Raw genomic sequence first — 21818 nt, forward strand, 5'->3', positions numbered from 1 at the left:
CAGTTCTAACAGGTTAAGCAGTTTCTTGGAACATTTATTTATTTGATTGACTGAAGTCCTGCTTTTCTATTCATTCAAGACCTCAAAGTGGCTAGCAAAACCTGAAATACCAAATAGAGGATAAAATGGGATATATATGTAATTTTCAGAACATGTGGTAGAAATGCACATTAAATGACAGCTAAGGAGGATTTCAGCCACAAAGCATTTTATTTTCTAAGAATGCTGGTAGAGTCAAGAGGCATTGCTGGAAATACAGGCAAGTCTCTTCAGGCTGATGCTTTTCTTTGAAGCATGCTGGCTTCCCATTAACTTTTAATTTTTAAAAAATAAATTAGGTAGGCAAGGTATTTATGTGTACAGTAAGGAACTTGTTAGGGGGGCACAGTCTCCCCCAAATACCACATGGGGAACTGACAATTAAGGATGCTACTACAACAGCAGATATCTGTGCTGTAAATTTTGAGATCGTACAAAGAAGAGTGCTGGTTGACCTGTGCTTCTCAGGTGCTCAGTGTTCACACCCTGTTCCCACTGTGCAGAAAAGATACCATCCCTTTCCCGAGAGAGCAGGCAGAGAGCCAGGCAGGTCTGCTGGGCCCATCCCACTAGCCACAATCTGGAGGCGTGGTGCAAGGATGTCAACTTCCTCTTAGCATTTCAGAACCTTCAGCTCCAACATTGCCACCGTTCCCTCTTCTTAAGCAGAGGGATGAGTCGCTGTAAAGAATACCTAAAGGGCTTTCTAGCCCAGGTGGAAGCTAAGGCCGGGCAGGAGAAAGGGCAGCTGGCTGAAGAATTCCAGGTGAGTGAGATCTATTTCTCTGGTAATGAAGAGCCGGGCGTCAGGGAAGCTGTGAAGTAACTTCACTCTACCCTGTGCTGTCCCTGTCAGTACCTATTTCCCTCTTTTCTTTTTCTACAGCCAAAGGTTTGTCTTTGCTAGGAGTTAAGCAGCAGCAAAGCTATTTGTTGGGTTTTGTCTCTCTTTCTCCCAGTTTTCTAGTGCTTTGATTAGGTACTCAGCAAACAGAAATTCAACAGCTGTTCCTGGCTCTGTGTTTCTGTTCCAAGAACAGAAACACATGTTGGGTTTTTGCCTGACCTACAAAATGTATGTGTGCCTTTTTTTCCCCATACATAGGAAAGAAAACGGGATGGTGGTGGGTGCACAACTGACCTGGTAAATGCTTCTGTGGAATTGGCCTGCTGAAAAATGTCTTTTTGCTTATGTATCAGTGCATACTTTATCGTATTGAAGAGCTGATGTGCTCTTGTATGAACCCTAGCCTGATGTCTATCTTGCGAAGACTGTCAGGTCCTTTTGCCAAAGCTAAGGGAAAAGCGAAGATGATCCCTTTACAGTTGGTCAATAATTATTCTTGAGGTTAAGTGGCCAGGTGATGAATGCCAAGACAGAAGGCCAGTCTATTCTAGCTGTTGGAGAGAACCAATATATGTGTTTCACTGTTTAGTAACTGGGCTATGTTTTCCCATATCTCTCTTTTAACCACTGTAAAGTAACCAGGCTAAGAAAGGGTACTGTATCAAGGAGAGCAGTTACTAAGTGAGTTTTTATTAAATGGCATTAGTAGAAAGCAATGTCTCATTTGCCGTCAAAGTAAACCAACAAGCAGATGTGGCAGGAATTTCTCTTAAATTACAATGTATTTAGTATTATGAGGAAGGGATGGGCCTATGCTAGAGCAGTGTTTCTTAAACATTTTGCTCCAGGACCCGAAAAGAGCTTTTCTTTGTATGGGTTACCTTTATTAATATCTACTGTATTAAAAATGAAAGTCAATGCATTTGTAGAATATTTATTGAATTATGTAAAAATAATGATATTAAGTCCATTGGATACTAACACATAAATAAATGTCAGTAAATACATTTCCTGAAAAACCCTATACTCTTTTAAATAAAAAAATAATCAGAAGAGCGGCATTGTTTTAAATATTTGCAAATCTCTTCAACATAAGGTAAATAAGTTTTGATTTTGTGGACCCCTGAAAGGATCTTGAGGAATCCCCAATAGTTCTCGGATAGTGGTGGGTTGCTACCGGTTCGCCCCAGATTGGGCGAACCAATAGCAGTGGCGGCGGGAGGCTCCACCCACCCGCACAGATGCTTCTGCACATGCCCAGAAGTGTTGCGCAAGCGTGCAAGCACCCACGAACAAACCAGTAGCGACAGCTTTTGAAACCCACTACTGTTCTTGGACCACACTTTAAGAAATACTACTCTAGAATGAAATATATATGAGCACATAAGAAGCTGTGAACCAAGATATTTGTAGTTCACTTATTCATTCATTTTAGTTCAATCATGTCTGCCATAAATTCTGTAGAACGCAAGCCATCTTTCTATTCCTCCCTGCCCTTTGCAAGATAATACTGAATTATAATGTATTGCTTTGACTCCTGCTTTGTCAAAAGACTTTACAGATGCAGACTGTGGTACTATCCTGAAGCCCATTTGACTCGTAAACCTTTTGCAAATAATCTTAAGGTCTGGCAAAAGTACTAATGCTACAATAGAAGTTGCCAGCCAGTTTGTAGAAGAACAAATTTATGAGGTGTTTGATACAAAGTTCTGTCATTTTAAAGTTGGAAGACTGATTTAACTCCATACTGCAGGCATAGGCACTAAGAAGGGGGTGCTAAAAGCCAGCATTTTTAGATTTGTTCTCAGCCACTGACACACTTACTTTGGACATTATGGTTGGAACTTCTTCCTCTCTAGATGTTGTATGTAACCACTTACTTTAAAATGTAGTAATGGTGCCCTGCTGCACTGTTGAGTTGTATTTCTGCTTCAAATTCCTATCCAAAGAATACCAATAATTCCCAATGTCAAAAAATGAGAAAGGAATGATTCAGAGGGAGGGGCTGTGGAATCATATTTGTGTGGTGTCCTTGGTGCTCTCTGAGCTTGGTTGTTTTCCCACAGACATTTCATTACCAAACTAGGTAACATCATCAGTGCTACCTAATTGATGCTACCTAGTTTGGTAATGAAACGTCTGCAAGAAAACAATGGAGCTCAGTGGGCATCAAGGACCCCACAATTCAACCCTGAGCTACAAATATTCTCTTCCATTAGGATCATATTTATGGAAGTTTAGAAGGGATGCACTGGATTGTATCGCCTCTCTCTGCAATTCCCCCACCCCTCAAAAAATAGAATGCTTTATTTAGAATTGTGAGGGGCAATTTGTTAGAAATCAATAGCTGTGCAAAATGAACAGTAGATTATACGCTATAAATCTGAATACAGATTTTTCTTTGAGACTAAGTTTCTGGCACACAAAGCCAGCAGGACTTTTCCATGCTCAGCTAGACAACTGAAATTATGAATCCTTCTAAGCCCTCCAGCATCCCAATTGGCTACTGCACATCATATGCCAAGATATGCTGCAATTGGTCACTTTATGGGTGAACTGACTAGAAAGACTCATTAGATTGCTTAGCTCACTTAGAGAGATGGGAAAATACAGCCAGCTACATTTGACCATAAAGGGCCACATGCAGGAACCCTCTATATTTTATGAGTCATATTTTGGTCCTTGCAGTGCCAACTACATTTTAAGAAGTAGTGATAGTTTTCCATTCTGTGTAAGACGTCCTTACTGATCCATCTTGCAAATTCAAAATACTCTTTATAGACTGAGAATTTAATACCCATTCTGATTGCCAGTCCTATGACGAGTTGATAATGTTATATTTCCACATGCCTCAAAGACTTGTCGGTCTTGAACTGAGTAAAAAAAAAAAAAAAAGCTACTATAAAGGGTTCATAAAGAATGCCCTAACTGATAACATGGATACATTCCATTTAAATTCAGGTTTAAGATGTCATTCAACCTGTTTGGTCAGCAGCCACACAACATGTACCCGATTTTTAAAAATTTAAATCATTTGGGAAAGGGTTGCTTTGCATAATGTAATCACACCCTGCTAGGAAGCAGATGGAGCAGAGGTGCTTCAGATTCAATGGGCTTATTTTGCATCTGTATTGTACATAACATTTAGGAACGCTCAGCTCCTCCTAACTTCTTCCTATAAATACACTGACTACCATTTCAGTAGTCACTATTGAAAGAAGAATTAGTTTTAAAAATGAGTATTCCCACTTAATGTATAATTTTAGGATTGTAGAACTGGAGAAGGTGCAGAAAAGAGCAACTAGAATTATGAAAGGGCCAGAGTAGCATTTCAAAGAGGACAGATTGAAGGATCTTAGCTTGGAAAAGGTAGGTAAAGAGAAATGCACTAAATCTAAAGTGATACAGCATGAAATTATACAGGAAGGGAAAAGTAGTATTCCTTTTCTCCTCCCCCATATTCCCTGGTCCATTCCCACTTAATAATAACAAATAATGGAAAATTCAGGACGTACTTCTTTCTTTGCTGGCTCAGGATTCTGGGAGTTGTAGTCAAATGCATCCTTAAGGTACCATGTTGGGGAAGGATAGATTGTGCAAACCTAGTTCACATACTAGAAATTTTGACTTCAAGGCTAATAGCCTGCTGATTTAAACAGAAAAAGGAAATGGAAATATTTCCCTACTGGCTTTCATATACACACACACACACATAAACTAGATAGTGAAATAGAAATATGCCTGTGTGCACATTTCTATTTCACTTTTAGCTTAGAGGCAGAGGAAACAGAGACTCTATGTATTGAAATTTTATTTTTATTCATTGATTAGTTTTTTATCTCACTTTCATTATTACTCTGTAAATAACTCAAGGCAGCAAACATACTTAATTTTTCTCCTCCTCCTATTTTCTCCACAACCACCATTCTGTGAGATGAGTTGGGCTGAGAGAAAATGACTGGCCCAAAGTCATCTAGCAGGCTTTTGTACCTAAGAGGCAAGATTAGAACTGAAAGTCGCCTGGTTTCTAAACCAGCACCTTAACCACTACATCAAACTGGCATAATAGGGCAGAAAAGTCCTTGCCTTTGAACTAATATTCCACAGAAAATATAATCAATGTTTGGATTATATGTTGTTATATGTTTGAGTTATATGTTTGGGTTATCTGTAAACTAAGAACACAGCAATATATAGCTTTAACAAATAAACAAATAAAGACATGCTTTGATATACGGTTCCTTTTTAAGTCCAGGTTCCTCCACCCTGCATATAGTCAGTTAGGCTTCCTACTCCACCAAGAGACTGAAATTGATATCAAGGCAGCCCAGTTTCCCTGCTAGCTACTGAGATCTCTACAAGCTGCAGCATGTTTGAGCCTCCACTGCCTGGCCACATGAGACTACTCACAATGACTGTTCTCTTTTTTTTTTAGTTTTTTTTTTATTATTAAAAAGTTTTACAAAGAAAAATTTTCCCCGCCAATATTCCCCCCACCCTTTTTCCCTCCCCACCACCCCCGCACCCCTTCCCCCCTTCCCATCCCACCCTCCCCCCCCCCCAGACTTCCCAGAGCAAAATTCAGGGTATTTCAATTAACAATCATAAACTAAATTAACCTAACTATTCTTAAACTACCAAATCCCCCCCCCTGAAACCTTAACTCCACTATAGATAACGTAATACTTCTAAAGTTTAACATTCATTCATAAACTATTTGATATTTTCTTGTCTGATACTTATTTTGAATATAATCAATCCATCTTCTCCATTCCGATATATATCTTTCTTGTGTATAGTCGTTCAAATACGCTGAAATTTTCACTAAATTTCCGCTAAATTCGCTACTTTCAATGTCCATTCTTCAATAGTAGGCAAAGAGTCCTTCTTCCGGTATTGCGCTACCAACAGCCTAGCTGCTGATGACTGTTCTCCAAGACATTCACTCTTCCTCATTGTTATATAACCCAATTCTCTTCCTGAAGACTTTCCAAAGAGCCCTTGGAATACATATGAACCTTTTCAAACACTGGTCATGTTGTCCTGTGAATGGCCAGTAAAAGCCCAGAAAATGAGAGAACTGGAGCCAATTTCTAAAAGGGTTCATCAAGTGTTTAAATCTGGCTTTCACCAACTTTCAGGTTGAGTTTGAAAAGAGTATTAGTCCAAGATGTCTGGAAGGCACAGAGCTTGGAAAAATTAGTTCAAATGATGTCTGCAATGTCCCCTTTTGTTTTTATTAATTTTAAAGCTTGCCCATTTCCATAAAACTCTGGGTAGCTTAGACCACTAAAAAAATAATAAAGGAATAAAAACCATGAACCATCTGTGTCTCTTTGCACCAAAGAGATGCACAGTTGGCTTCCATAGAGGTTATAAACAAGGAATGGTTGATTTCTAAAATGGGGTTCAAACTTGCCTAAGAAAAAGATTCTTATTTACCTTGAAGAAATATGCTACTTTTGAATAGATTTACTTCCAGGGTAAATATTTTTGTTCCAGATCAGAGACTAATTTACTACCAGATATTAGCACACTGAGTTCCAGGTATATCTGAGCTATTTATTTTTATCCAAAATTGACGAGGAAACAGCCTTTCAATACACAGACAGTACTTACTATTTTATTATTACAAAGGCAGATCAACAGAGTAGAAATGAGACAACAACAGTATTTACTATCATTCCTGTTTCTCTTTTTTTAAAAAAAGTCCCTCTTGGAAAGGAAAGAATATACCAAATCTTCCAGTTATCAGGGTTTTGCAGGATTTATTCAACAGAGGCCTTTTTCTTAGAAAATTTCTGTGCTTGCACCAGAGGTGGGTTTCAGCAGGTTCTGACCAGTTCTGGAGAACCGGTAGCAGAAATTTTGAGTAGTTCAGAGAACTGGTAGTAAAAATTCTGACTGGCCCTGCCCCCATCTATTCTCTGCCTCCCAAATCCCAGGTGATCCAGAGGAAATGGGGATTTTGCAGTAACCTTCCCCTGGAGTGGGATGGGAATGGAGATTTTACAGTACCCTTTCTCTGCCATGCCCACCAAGCCACGCCAATCAAGCCATGCCATGCCCACCAAGCCACGCCCACAGAACCGGTAGTAAAAAATTTGAAACCCACCACTGTCTTGCACATAACCATGGCATAAACAACAGCTTATGAACAACAGGGCAACAGCTTTTTCTGCCCTGTCTTTATCTCAACCACAACGAACGCATTAATTGTCATCATTGACAGTTCCAGCATAGAAAGTAAGATTTTTCTTCTTAATCTGTCCAAAGGGACCTTGATGTCTATCAAATCTGTTCAGCTTTGTCATCTTGGTGGAAATCCAGTTGACCACTCTAACTGGGAATAAAGGCAAGAAATGGCATGTAGATACAGTTTTCTTCAGATTCAAGAATAGTTGAGGAGCAACCTAACACAGGGAATGGCTTTGGTGTGAAATCTAAAATGTTTGCTGGAAAAGTATATATTCATATCAAATAGGCTTTCATGGGCAACAAGAGTCAGACTGGCCTAGTGGTAAAAGTGTTGGACAGGAGATTGTAAATTCTAATCTTACCAGAGACACAGAAACCAGCTGGATGACTTTGGGCTAGTCCTTATAATTCAGCCCAGTCCACTTCTCAGGGCTGTTGTTGTGGGGAAAGTACAAAGAGAAGTACATTGCCTTGAATTGTAACCCACCCCACTCAAAAAAAAAAAAAAAGCAGGATACAAATTTAATAAATAAGAGCAGAAAAGAAAATTGGGCAGGGCTTTAAAGACAAGGAAAGTTCATAGGAATAAAATATGAAAGGGAATGGACAAATCAGTAAAAAGTGTTGGATATGGAAGCATCCCAAGTGGTCCTGAAGATGGGATAGTTTTGACAGAAGGCTGACAGATATTGATAAAATTGTAATTCTAATCTCTCTGTGTCCAGAAACGGTTTTGTACAGGAGGGATAACTAAACGTATTCTGCCAAGAAGCAGCCATCCAGATACAGGTGAAAGAAAAGGACATTCTGACAGATCTGTTTATCAGTATTTGCTGTCTCTCTATCCAGACCAAGATATAGGATATAAATAAAAGTCATGGATTGTTTTGCCTCACCTGCCATTGCTCAGCCCTGATTGGGCAAAGAGAGAAACAGAGGCCACACAGGAATCTCATGTGATATCTTAGAGGCACATCCAGGCTACTCAGCACAGGGTTCCACTATGATATCATCTGTTGATTAAGCTAAAACAATAATCAACACCTGGGAACTGGAGCTGAATTCAAAATATCATAGAAAAAACACCCAGGTACAAACAATGTGTGTATTTAGGGAAGGAAATACAAAAGCAAAGGAAAAAAATATAAACAACAGTTCACTCGTGTAATTCGAATTTTCACTTTCGTAGCACATTCTGCAAACAATGCAGGCCCATGAATTAAATGTTCATTGCCTAATAATGCCTTTCCTCATGCTTTAAGTGGGCAGCCTGCATTTTATAGAAGGCTTTTCACACTGTTTTTGTGGAACCTCAAGCACAATCAGTTGTTTATTGCTAGAACTTTGCTACTTGATCAGGGCTTTGGGGAACTTTGTTTTAACTAACAGGTTCTGCCGACTGACATTATTTGAAAACTCCTTTTCAAGAGCACAATCCTAACTTCCAGTTCTGCTACCTGGAGGACTTTGTACCCATTGTATAGAAAGCTACGCAGTTTCTCTAAAACCCCATTTTAAGCCCATAATCCCATTCTGTCCTGAGGTTGGTTTATGCATTTTCTCCTTTACTGATTTCAATGCGGAGAGGTAGATAGACAAAACAAAATAAATAAAAATCATTGGGTGAAAACTGCTAAAACGCTATCCCCTGCTACCTCCTGCTTAACCCACTTAGATTCCTTTTAACAGTGCTATACAAGGAGGAAGGCTGCGCTAAAATCATAGGAAAGGTTTTTGGATCTCACTAAGAACCCAACTTTTCTCATCCCCATAATTAGAAGGTGAGACCCATATTAAGTCCTGCTCTGCTCTTCTACCATCTAGGGAAGTGACAAATGGAGTAACACCAAGTTTTGACACAAGCTCAGTATTGTTTTGGATGAAATAATTATTTGAACAAGGAATCTGAAAACTGCAGATGAAACCCAACCAGATGCCTGAAAGAAAAGACCTTAGAATGGAGATAGGTAACGTGATGGTGATGCTTCAAAGCTTGCTGCAGGATTTATCAAAATGACAAAAGAAGCATTGCCACGATGGTGACTGAGGCAATTAATCAGCCGTATTGTTTAGTTTGAAAAAGATAAAACAGCCAGTTCAAAATATTTAAAAGAATCAGATGTAGATGAGAAAGAAGATTTATATCCTTTTGTTATACAGGGCAGAATTGGTTCCAATTACACTGAAAAGGATTTTGATAAAACATTAGGGAGCCCTTCCAAGGATATAAGCTGTTTTGATACACTCTGAAATATGCTAATGATGACATTTTTCATTGGCAGTAAGGTAAATCAGATAGGCTTTGGGAATTTTTTAAGCTCCATGATCCCAAAATACACAAACTTTACAATCTTGAAGAGTTCTGTGACCCATCCCTTTCCCAGAGAATCCATAAAATCTGTTCCACAGGTGAGATTTCTGAATGTTACACTTTGCCCAATGACTATAAATGTCATTTTCAGACACTCTTCTAATTCTGATATGTAGTCTCAGCTTAGCTCAAGGGAATGTCTGCATTATCTTTAAAATTAAAAAAACCCTACCTGGAGCAACCTTGGGTGGGGATGTGAGAAACTATTAAGTGGCCCAACCAGTTCTGGAGAAGGAAATATCAAAGTAAGAACATCATTTCCCAGAAGGGCTGAATGAAGCTTTTCCGGTTTAAACATATAGTCAGTATTATAGGAGACCAAGATATTTCATAACTAAGGATAGGGATTTGGCTACTGACTGCACAATTACAATCAGCTGGAGAAATGGCCTGGAAAGCTACTGTAGCTCTTTAGGCTCATGGAGCTTTGTATTTCACTGGTTCTATACCAATGTTTCTTAACCACAGCAACCTTAAAATGGCTGGCTAGAGAATTCTGAGAGTTGAAGGCCTGTAGAAGGAATGGCAGAACCTGGCAGCAGAATTTAAAAAGGGATCGGCCTAAAATCCCTACAAGAAGACTAAGACCAATCCCTCTTGAATTTCATGTACCCTTATCTAATTTCTGGTGCTAACCTTTAATTGAGAAGATTCCTGTGCATAGACTGTTTAGCAATAAAATCAGTTTAGTTGGACCTTCACACATGGACCTGGTCTTTCACACCTGACAAGTACACACTTCTTAAAGTTACCAAGGCTGAGAAACACTGTTCTTTTTTTTAAACAAAGTTTATTTTCATTTTTAAAAATACAATACTTTACATATATACATACAAGGTTATTGCAACTAACGTACACAAATCTGCGCCTATACCACTAATACAATCCATTTCATTTCCCTCTCTTTTCTTTCACCCAATTATACCATAAATTCCAACATTTGTAATAATCAGAATCTTTTTGGTTCCTAAGTAATTTCGTTAACTGGTCTGCCTCTGCGCATTCTGTAATTTTCCAAATCAATTTATTTTCTGTGGGTAATACCCACAGAGAAACACTGTTCTATACTAGACTCTACAGTTCTGCAAAAGGGTAAAGTGATAAAGTTTCAAATGGCAAGAAGCAATAATAATAATAATAATAATAATAATAATAATAATAATAATAATAATGGGAGGTTGCAAGTACCCATTCTGGGAAGAACCTCAATTGGTCAATGACCAAAACAAAGGATAACCTGTTCTGATCAGAAAGACTTAAATGGCGGAGTCTAGGAAAGACTTAAATTATTGTCAATGATATTCAGTATATAGTTCATTTATATAGAAATCAATGTATGCATAGAGCTTTTGCTTCAAATATATTTTCATAACCATCACTGTGAACCATCACATTTTTGTATTCTTCTGCTAGTTATCTGGAAGTAAAGATGACTTCCTATTTCACAATCTTCCTCCTTGCTCATCTCATCATTCTATTCTGCTAGTTATCTAGAAATAAAAAAATAACTTCTTCTTTTCCCCAACCCCATCTTTTTCCTCCTATCCTATTTCATCTTTTATTCCTCTACTAGTTATCTAGAAGTAAAGAAAAACAAAAACAAAAACCCACCCATCTCTGAAGAAGGAAGTCACAAATACAAACCACTTTTATATTATGCAAAGGAATGTACCTGGATCTATTTATAGGCATACTGAGTCACAATGATGCCAAATTGAGGTAATATGCATGTTGCAAGCTCCACCATTTCATGCTTATGTCACAATGTCACAGAGAAGTTACATAAGTAGCAATATTTGCATTGCAATGTTCATTTTGTCTTTTGCCCCTGCCCTCATTTCAACCCATACTTCTGGAGAACTACAATGAGACTAGCAGGGCTTGAAGGATACTTTCCCCCACCCCCCATGGTCATTATTTCTATTTTGTTTTGCTTGCTCAACAATTTTGGCTCAGTTGGCACTGAGGTAAACAGCTCATGGAACCAAATATCCTATTCCAAGAAAGACATAATAAACAGGAAGCAGGACAACTTGGCAACAGGAGGGCACCCATCTGGAACAACAAGGGTGGAAATCAGCAGTGAAATATTGGAGGATGGAAGATTTCTCCTTCAAAACTAGCATTTTACCCATAGATCACGTGCAAGAAAGGTCTGAAAGCTACTCATGTCAGTTTCCAAATGTGTAATCTGAAGCACTATCTTATCCTTTACCTAAAGAAACAAAAATATCTCAAGCCAACTGATCTTGGGGACTGGCTGAAATGGAGTACAGCAGTGGTGGGTTTCAAAAATTTTTACTACTGGTTCTGTGGGTGTGGCTTGGTGAGTGTGGCATGGCTTGGTAGGCGTGGCTTGATGGGTGTGGCAGGATATTGTAAAATCTCCATTCTCTCCCCAATCCAGGGGAAGGTTACTGCAAAATCCCCATTTCCTCCTGATCAGCTGGGACTTGGGAGGCAGAAAATAGATGGGGGCAGGGCGGGGCCAGTCAGAATTTTTGCTACCGGTTCTCCGAACTACTCAAAATTTCTGCTAGAACTGGATAGAACCTGCTGAAACCCATCTCTGGCGTACAGGCTAATGGAAAGCAGTAGGGAAGGCAAGTATATATTCAGAGAAGTAGGAGACAAGCCACCTATGTGACATTTGAATTATTTCTCAATTAAAATCTCAGAATCTCTCATGTTTCCTAAGATTGCTGGAAATCGAACTTTAACAACATATGACATGCCACACAAAAAGCTTAACAAACCATAATAGATTTGTTTATGTAAAATACTACTCTGAAATAAGCAGACCATGTTATAGGTTAGAGCAATAGTTTCATTTACATAACATGATAAATGATAACGGTTGAAGAACAGTTACATGAACTGGGCATGGCTAGTCTAGTGAAGAGAAGGACCATGATAGTCTAGTGAAGAGAAGGGAGATATGATAGCCGTCTTCCAATATTTCAGAGGCTGCCTCAGAAAGGACGGGGTCAAGCTATTTTCCAAAGTATCTGAAAGCCAAACAAGGAATAATGGGTGGAAACTGACCAAGGAGGGATTCAACCTAGAAATGAGGAGGAACTTTCTGACAGTGAGAACAATCAACCAATGGAACAGCTTGCCTTCTGAAGTTGTGGGAGCTTCCTCACTTGAGACTTTCAAAAAAAGATTGGACTGCCATTTGTCAGAAATGGTGTAGGGTCTCCTGCTTGAGTGGGGGGTTGGACTAGATGACCTATAAGGTCCCTTCCAACTCTGTTACTGTTACAATATGGTTTTTGGTCACTCAGTTTACACCACATGGTGGAAACAAGCTAGACTCTAATGCTAATTATGCTCTAATGCTAATTATGCTGGTGATAATAATCAATCTGTCAGGAACATTAGCAGCATAAAGAGGCAGCAAAACAAGTTTTTCATGTACACATTACTGACCTTCCCATTTTGTGGAGGAAACATACTGTATTTACAGTACGTACAAGCTTTTCAGGTGTTAGGCAATCTATATATTGAATGACCATTAGATGGCAGCAATGAATCAGACTTTTCTATATTGCTTTGTTATTCTAGTGCAGAGGTCCCCAAACTTGGCAGCTTTAAGATTGTGGACTTCAATAAGCATAGCTGGCTGGAGAATTCTGGGAGTTGAAGTCCAGAAGTCTTAAAGCTGCCAAGTTTGGGGACCCCTGCTCTAGTGATTGCCTGAGGTATTATAGCACAGTTATAGTACAGTACACCCACAAATGCAATTTATAAGTTTTTTTAAAAATGAAAGTGGACTGCTAAGCAACTTAACTTTTAACTTCCATCAAAATAAAGAATAATTTTGTGTATGTACTTAAGGTAGAAGGAAAATTCTCATGAAAATAAAATATTATTTCCCCTTTAAAATTTAACATCTACTTTGGGTTTGACTTAGTGCAGGGGTGGGCAACTGTGGCCCTTTTACAACCTGTGGACTTCAACTCCCAGAATTCCTGAGCCAGTTTGGTTATATCAGGAATTCTGGGAGTTGAAGTCCACAGGTTGTAAAAGGGCCACACCTCACTTAGTGTATGACATGAATCCTAGCCTACCAGATAATTGATATGGGGGTGGGAGTAGTAGGGCTGTACTGCTTCTTGATAGCTGGGATGTGTAGCTAGTTTGCCTCCTTGTGGTGGACCCTGGATAGCGCAACAGGATGAACTAAATGAACTATCGTAGCAACAGATGGCAGCCAGACTATTGTGTAGACTTTCCTGGCTCTCAAAATACATAGCAACAAAAACGAAAATCCATATGCTAAATAAATAAATAAATAAATAGTGTAGCCAAGTATCTCCAGGATTACAGTGGCTGTAGTGTATATCAGATGACTGGTTTGTGTTACGGTCATAGTAGGGATTGTTGTGAGGACTCTATTGGCATCTTCTAGCATACTATCTGATGGTAATCAACCTCGAGAGTTGATTGTAGCCAGTTTATAAATGATCTTATGCCTCATATCAGTTGCTCTGCTCTGTAGAGATAGTCCTTGACTTACGACCACAACTGAGCCCAAAATTTCCATTGCTAAGCCAAGCAGTTGTGAAGTGAGTTGTGCCCCATTTTTATGACCTTTTTGCCGCCACAGTTGTTAAGTGAATCACTGCACTTGTTAAATGAATCATGTGGTTGTTAAGCAAATCTGAATTCCCCCATTGATTTTGCTTGTTGGAAGGTTACACATGACCCGGGACAGTGCAACAGTCAGTGCAACAGTCATAAATACATGCCAGTTGCCAAGTGCCTGAATTCTGATCATATGAACATGGGGATGCTGCAATGCAGAGGTGGGTTTCAGCAGGTTCTGACCACTTCTGGTGAACCGGTAGCAGAAATTTTGAGTAGTTCGGAGAACCGGTAAATACTACCTCTGATTGGCCCTGCCCCCATCTCTTCTCTGCCTCCTGAGTCCCAGCTGATCAGGAGGAAATGGGCATTTTGCAGTAACCTTCCCCTGGAGTGGGGAGGGAATGGAGATTTTACAGTATCCTTCCCCTTCCATGCCCATCAAGCCACACCCACCAAGACATACCCACAGAACCAGTAGTAAAAAAATTTGAAACCCACCACTGCTGCAATGGTTGTACGTGTAAAAAACCAATCATAAGTCTTTTTTTTTTTCAGTGCTGTTGTAATTTCGAACAGTCCCTAAATGGTTAAGGAGTAAATGCAATGGAGAGGATGGTGATGACATTTCAACTTCAGGTGTTGTCTGCACATCTAGTTGTTCTTCTGGAACTTCTGAGTATGGGATGTAATGTGTAGTTAGTCTATCTCCAGTTGTGGTAGCAGCTTGCTCTTTTCTAAGTTGAAGTGTTAAGTAACTAGCTGTTTCTCAGTTAATGTGCATACAGGACTTCTGTCATCCATATAGGCCCCTCATATATTTCATATATTCTCTCTCACTGATTGCTACTTCTGTTGTTGAAGTAGGATTCCATCAGTTCCAGTTCCTGTTTCATTCATGTATGGTTTGTTCTAGTAGCTCACATATCCTCAGATTATCTTTGTTCTCCAATATCTGTTGAGGACCTTGTTGAATCTGGTGTCAGGTTTCAATGCTATCTCAAAATAAATGAATTTCCAAACTGCCGATCTTTGAGGAAATTTTCTCTTTATTTGAGCACAGCGATCTGATCCTGGCTCTTTCGCGGTCAGTACTGACCTTTACCCCCCAATCCCTCCCTTTCCGATCCCCAATTCTCTGCTTCTCATTGGCTATCTTCCAAGTCACTTTCCTGATCTCTTCTTCGTCAGATCACAGGAATGTCTCCCCCCCTCCCATCTCCGAGGAGACAGAATCTTCAAAGGGATTTAGTAGGCAAATGTTCAAGCTTCTTCTGTCAGTGCTGGGATGCTGACATCTGGACAATGCGCAAGCCGGCATGATGCTCTTACTTTGTGTGAGTCTATATTTTGAGGTAGGCAGGGGAAGCTTCAGGGGCCTTTGCCCAAGGATGCCTAATGGTAGGGTAGGTATCAGCCAGTGGTGGGTTCCAACTGGTGTTACCACAGGTTCTCTTCACGCACACGCTTTGCATGCTTTGCGCGCTCCACGCAAGCGCATTAGATTACTGGGCAGCTGAGGCGCAGCAATCCACTCTGCTGCGCCTATCAGCTGGGCTAAAAAACGACAAATAAGGTTAGGTATAACGTGGGGGCGGGTGGGAGGACCCAGCTCACAGTCATAGAGAACCGGTTCACTGACGTCACATCATCACCACTACCGGCTCACCCAAACCGGGCTGAACCGGGAGCAACCCACCACTGGTACCAGCCAGAACCCTAGTCTCTTGCATCAAAGATGGCACTCTAACCATTATACTATCCAGGTGTGTGCGTGGGGGGGGGTTCTCTCAACAGTCTTCTATTTCTTCCACTTTGGAGGCTATATATTAAGTTTAAAAAGCAGATGAGAATGATCTGAAATAAATAAAATGAAAATTAATCTCTCTTGCCAGGAAATCAAGGCCCGAACGTTAGCATTTCGGCAACAGCAGGCCATTTCAACCGAGGCTGGGTGCAACAAGGAGAATATCAAGAAGAACCGTTACAAAGACATCCTACCCTGTGAGTTAACAAGAACAGAGGGCTCCCATCCCAAGGACAGTTTCCATCCATAGCCTGGAGGATTTAATCTGGCCTTTTCAGCAACCACTCTAATCTAGCTGGTCTATCTTATTCTTCAGTTTGAAGCACCCCATTCCAGGGACAATTTGACTGACACAGAGCTGCTCTTTTCCAGCAAAAAAAATGACCTAGTGCTCTCTTCTCTGATTTTGCAGCTGCAGATTTGGGGTCCATTTCAGGATGGCAAAAGAATTCTCAGGTCCACCAATCAGGAGCTTTGTAGCTCTATAAACAGGTGTAGTAGAATGGTTATCTACAAATCTACTGATAACTTTGGGAAAAAAACACAAAAGAAGTTTGCCACTGGAAGCAATGGTTATGAGTGCTCCACCCTGCTGAAAAATAAACACTGTATTTGTCCCTCACTAATATTTTTGAATTTCCCATTGCAACTTTGCTGTTTTACTTGGAATACTGGGGACCTGATATCTCTTTCCAAAAAAAAAAAAAAGTACCGTATGTACCGAAAGAAGACAAATATACATATATTAGCCCGTCAAGAAATCAAGCATGGAATTCATCAGAATTATTATTTATTTAATTAATTAGTTATTTGGTAATTTATATAAGATGGCTTTCGTCTACAGCGGTGGCAAATTGACAACTTTAAGATGGGCGGACTTCAACTCCCAGAATCTTGGGAGCAAGCTGACTAGGGAATTCTGGGAGTTGAAGCCCACACATTTTAAAGTTGCCAAGGTTGAAAAACACTACTCTAGACCAGGGATGTCAAACTCAATTTCACTTAGGGCCGCATCAGAGTTGTGCTGGACCTCGGGTGGGGGGGGAGTGCTGGGATGGGTGTGGCCAAGGTGTGCATGGCCAGCATGATGTCACTCATGTTGGGGGGCACTTGTGGTGGCCTGAGCACAGTGAAAACAGGCTACCGAGCTCCTTTTTTGGCTACAACGGCCTCCTACAACCCTCTGCCAGAGAAAACTGAGCCCAAGAGGGCCACTCACGGCCCTTGTGAGCTCCATTTTCACTGGCAGAAGCACTGCGGGCCAGTCCTTTGCTGTTTCCAGGGCGGCCCCACAGGCCAGATCTAAGCATCCTGGGGACCAGATCCGGCCCTGGGCCTTGAGTTTGACACCCCTGCTCTAGACATTCAAGGTGATGTACATAACATTTCCTACTTAAGTTTTCATCTACAATAACAACTCTGTGACATAAATAGGAATGAGGGAGAGGGCTGGCTGAAAGTTACTAGTAAATGTCCATGGCTCCCCAGTCCAAGTGTTACCTCTGAACTACTATATTACACTGACCTGAGAAGCAACTGTCACAGGAACATCCTTGATGCCACAATTGTGTATTAGAACTACTAGCCATTTTAATATATTGTTTCTTTTAAAAAGGAATGGCTAAAATGACTCAGCAGTGGCCATCACATCAACTTTTTTTTTTTGAGGGAGGGAGGGAGACTTCCACAATATAGGTTTCCATATTAGATGAAAAATGATAAGAGGCACAGGAACATCTTAAGACAAACTCTGCAACTTTCATTCTTACAATATGTCCACTGTTAGTAATCAAGGATATAAGGGTGGAGTTTATGTCATAATGTCTTGCTGCATGTTTCATGACTTCTGTGCACATACTCTCAGATGCTTATAGCTGTGCATTTAATTACATTGAAAATGCATGGTGTCAATTAATGTAGCCTTCTCCAACCTGAGTGCTTTCTGGATGCATGGACCAACTCCCCAAACTCTCAGCATTAACCATGTGGCTTGGGTAGTTGACATCTACACATTGGTAGGGGCCAGTGGTGGGTTGCCCCCGGTTCGCACCGGTTCTATAGAACCGGTAGTAAAACTGGTGGGAGGCTCTGCCCACCAACCCCGACGTCATCAAAATGCTTCTGTGCATGCACGCGCAGCCCCGCTGCGAACCGGTAGTAAAGGTAAGTAGAACCCACCTCTGGTAGGGGCCTAGTTCATGGAAGATTAACATAAGTGATCCAGTGTTTTAAACCTTAGGAAAGAAGCCCTCCTTTTCATCTATTCCCAGACCCCTTTTCTCCACTGCTATCCTGGTCCCTGTCTGCACTCCATAATACTAAGTTCTAATTGTGCTTCTCTTACAGATGACCAAACCAGAGTTGTTGTGAATTTACTAGCAGAAGAATGCCAAGCAGATTACATCAATGCCAGTTTCATTCAGGTAACAGATATTCTACAGCCATTAAACAGCAGATCCCTAAAGCAAAATTTCTCAGACTTCTAAGAGCCGAGCAACTGGTATCTCCTCATCATTCAAGATTAAAACTGGAAGCACAAGTTGGTTGATCTTATTATAGCCTATAAAATTTATTTGGGGAGAGTATCTTCAGCAGCGTTTCTGCAAGAATCAAGGATTAGCGTGCAGTCTGTGACCGGAAGGAAAGAGCCTAGAACAGGCGGTCAGTCAGGAAGCTAACCAGTAATCATTCTAATAATGATTGCTTTGCTGTGGCTTTGCTGTGGAAGGTATTCATACCCACTTCCTGAATACCTCCATCTGAGGCAAATAGCACAATATCATGCAGAGATACAACATGCAGCATCTTCCAAAAGATACTTTAGTCTTGCTTCTATGCTTTTATTTTTCAAGATACACTGGCAGCTCTCTTGTGGTATGCCAATACAACCTACTACCACTCAATATGAGAACTACTGCACCAGAAAATGTCAGTGACTCTTCATACAGTCCAGAAAAATGCCTGATGTCATTTTGAAAATATAGTTACATGTTTGTGTTCCCTGTTAAATGCTTCAGCGGTATCTATACAAGGATTCTACTTCTTCAGAAGTAAAGCACTTTTAAGAAATCAATTCAATTTCCATATTTTTCTATGAATGTACAATAAGTGGCTCTAATAATTAAATGACCCCGAATAAAGGACAAAAGTGAGTTTTTTTTGGGGGGGGGAAATCTAAAGGACAGCTGACGTCTTCCATTTTGTCCTCCTCACAGGGTGTGGACAACAAGAGATGCTACATCGCTACTCAGGGGCCTCTTGCCCATACAGTGCTTGATTTCTGGCGTATGATTTGGCAATACAAAGTGAAGGTAAGTTGTAGCACTGGATTGCAGTGGCAGTGACTGAACTCAAGACAGAATCTGAAAGGACAATGGGATTCCTTAAGTTATAACTTTGCCCTCATCAGGGGTGAAATCCAGCAGGTTCTGACAGGTTCTGGAGAACCGGTAGCGGAAATTTTGAGGATTTCGGAGAATCGGCAAATACCCCTTCTGGCTGGCCCCAGAGTGGGGTGGGAATGGAGATTTTGCAATATCCTTCCCCCAGGAGTGGGGAGGGAATGGAGATTTTGCAATATCCTTCCCCTAGGAGTGGAGAGGGAATGGAAATTTTGCAGTATCTTTCCCCTGCCATGCCCACCAAGCCACGCCCACAGAACCGGTAGTAAAAAAAAAATGGATTTCGCCACTGCCTCAGAGTCCTGGTAAAAATGGTGTATGTCAGTGGGGAATTTTGCTGCTGATATAAATAAAGCCATAGAGAAACAATAGATATCAATATAGTCATCCAAAAGTTTGCATAGTCAATAGCACTGGAGGTTAAGTAGGAAAAAAGGAAAAGGGCTTGAGGTATTCTGAGAAACCCACAGCCCTTATAATGTATAGAATTGCCAAAGAGAGCATGGCCGGCTTTGTGCCAGTATTTCTGATGAAAAAGATTTTATTTTATTTTATTTCACTGAGATAATGGCGAGATAAGATAAAAACCTGTGTTGTTTCCAATATCATCTGATCACCTTTGAGAATTGCTCTAGAAAGGATCCCTTCCACTCTTGAGAGTTCCCCTGCCTTACTCTACATGTTTGTTACTATAAATTACAAAGGTGGTTTTTGACAATATCTCTCTTTGCAGGTGATTGTCATGGCTTGCCGGGAAGTAGAAATGGGCAAGGTAAGAGCTAGTAATGGAAGAACGGTATCGGGAAAGCAGGAAAGCTTTCTTCTGCTTCCCTTCAGCCTTGTAGCTTGATGGGGAAAGTATTCTTGGAATTTTAGCTAACCTCCTTTCTTTTTCTCTCTCTCTCTCTCTCTCTCTTTCTTTCTTTCTTTCTTTCTTTTTCTTTCTTTCTTTCTTTCTTTCTCAAAAAAAAAAAATTAGAAAAAATGTGAACGTTACTGGCCTTCTTCAGAGGAAGCCTTGCATTTTGGACCCTTCTCTGTGGCACAGGTGAGATGATTATATCTGGGCAGGCAGCAAGCAAAGTGAGGAGGAGGAATTCAAGCCATAGCAAGCCACGTTGCTTCTAAGTCTAGCAGAGACATCTGCACCATTCACCACAGCTTGATTAAGGATCAAGATTTCTCATTCACAAATTCTGGAAATGTAATTAAGAGTGAAAGAAATTGCCTGGTTAGATCAAGCCAGTCCAGCATTCAGCCAACCAGACAGAAGTTCTCAGGTAGGTCATTAAAAAAGATGGTCATTCCTGGTTTGCTCATTGGAATTTCAAGGCTGAATTTGGAGCGCTTACAGGAAATCTAGTAATGTCCAAAGTATATACCTTGAACAACCTCCAAAACAGGAGATGCATGCTTGGCAGAGCTCACCGATGCTTACATCTGTGTTGAGTTCAGCCATGTTCAAGGGCTGAATCTTCAAACTACCATTTAAATGCTCTCATTCCCAGGGCATTGTGGGAAACTTAAAACTTTAAAATAGAAGTTCAGTTCATAGCCACCTGTTGCTGTTACCCACAGCAGAAAAGAGATCCATTACATGGGACTTTGACATGCCTACTTTTAAATTTAAAGGCAGGCCTATTTAGATAAAAATTGTTATTAAACCAACCCCTGATTCAGCTTTCCCTTCCCTACTGCTCTTTAAATGCATTGAACTACCAATTGCCATTGTTCCCCAATCAGTAGAGCAAGTGATGTAATACTTTCCAGACCTAAGTTAATTTATGATCATCCATTTCTTGGTGAACTGAATGACATATGGGCCACAGTTGACCAGAGGATCAATTACCTTGTTACATAATTTCCATACAGATATCTCACTGTTATACCTATGATGTAGGTAGACAGCATAATTGACTAGAGCTATTTGATCTGGGCTACAGAAATCTCAAATACTGTCAGAAATCTACTCCCATTAAATGACAGCAAAAGGATTTTTTTTTTAAAAAACTCTCAACTCTTTCCTCTTTAGGGTTTATTTGGATGTTTGCAACCCTATAACTGAGGGAATCAGAGAATCTCAAAATTCAAACATCACGATGATTTTGACTTTGATCCTCTTTTCTTTTCTTAGGTCAAAGAGCAGGAACTCAACCCAGACGTCATTTTGCGGGTACTTACCCTGGCATTTCAGCAGGTGAGCTTCACATTTTAAGAAATTCAGTTCCAATTCATTTCTTGAAACTCTCCAGAGTGTGAGATCAACTGATTGCACTGCACCAAAGAAAAATGTGATGTTGAGAGAAACACACACACACTTTCACTGTAGTCATTCATAGAAATCCTAGTCAGACACACACTCTGTCAAGAAAGACAAACCTGCTAATTTGTTCAAACACACAAATATAGAAAACACTGACAAATGTCATTTGCATTTCCACTGCCTTCTTTGACCTTGGAGGATGGCATTATAGTTGTTGTATTTAATATTTTTAATACATTGTTTTAAAAGGGGGAGCTTTGTGGGAGGCTGTTTGCAGGGTGCTGTTTGCAGGCAGGTTAGAG

General features: G+C 40.3%; 1 protein-coding gene across 1 annotated transcript in view; it reads left to right on the forward strand.

Annotated features, from left to right (window-relative positions):
* The first annotated feature begins 712 nt into the window (after positions 1-712).
* Positions 713-21818, forward strand: part of PTPN18 (protein tyrosine phosphatase non-receptor type 18) — a 40306-nt gene continuing 19200 nt past the window's right edge. The window contains exons 1-7 of the mRNA XM_070935062.1: positions 713-805; positions 15941-16049; positions 18199-18275; positions 19068-19163; positions 19987-20025; positions 20233-20301; positions 21388-21450. Of these exons, the coding sequence (XP_070791163.1) occupies positions 713-805; positions 15941-16049; positions 18199-18275; positions 19068-19163; positions 19987-20025; positions 20233-20301; positions 21388-21450 (546 nt within the window). The remainder of the gene's footprint in view (positions 806-15940; positions 16050-18198; positions 18276-19067; positions 19164-19986; positions 20026-20232; positions 20302-21387; positions 21451-21818) is intronic.

The sequence above is a fragment of the Pituophis catenifer genome, unplaced genomic scaffold, assembly GCF_029215685.1.
Source record: "Pituophis catenifer annectens isolate HBS135680 unplaced genomic scaffold, rPitCat1.0.hap2 SCAF_2, whole genome shotgun sequence".
Classification (NCBI taxonomy): Eukaryota; Metazoa; Chordata; class Lepidosauria; order Squamata; family Colubridae; genus Pituophis; species Pituophis catenifer.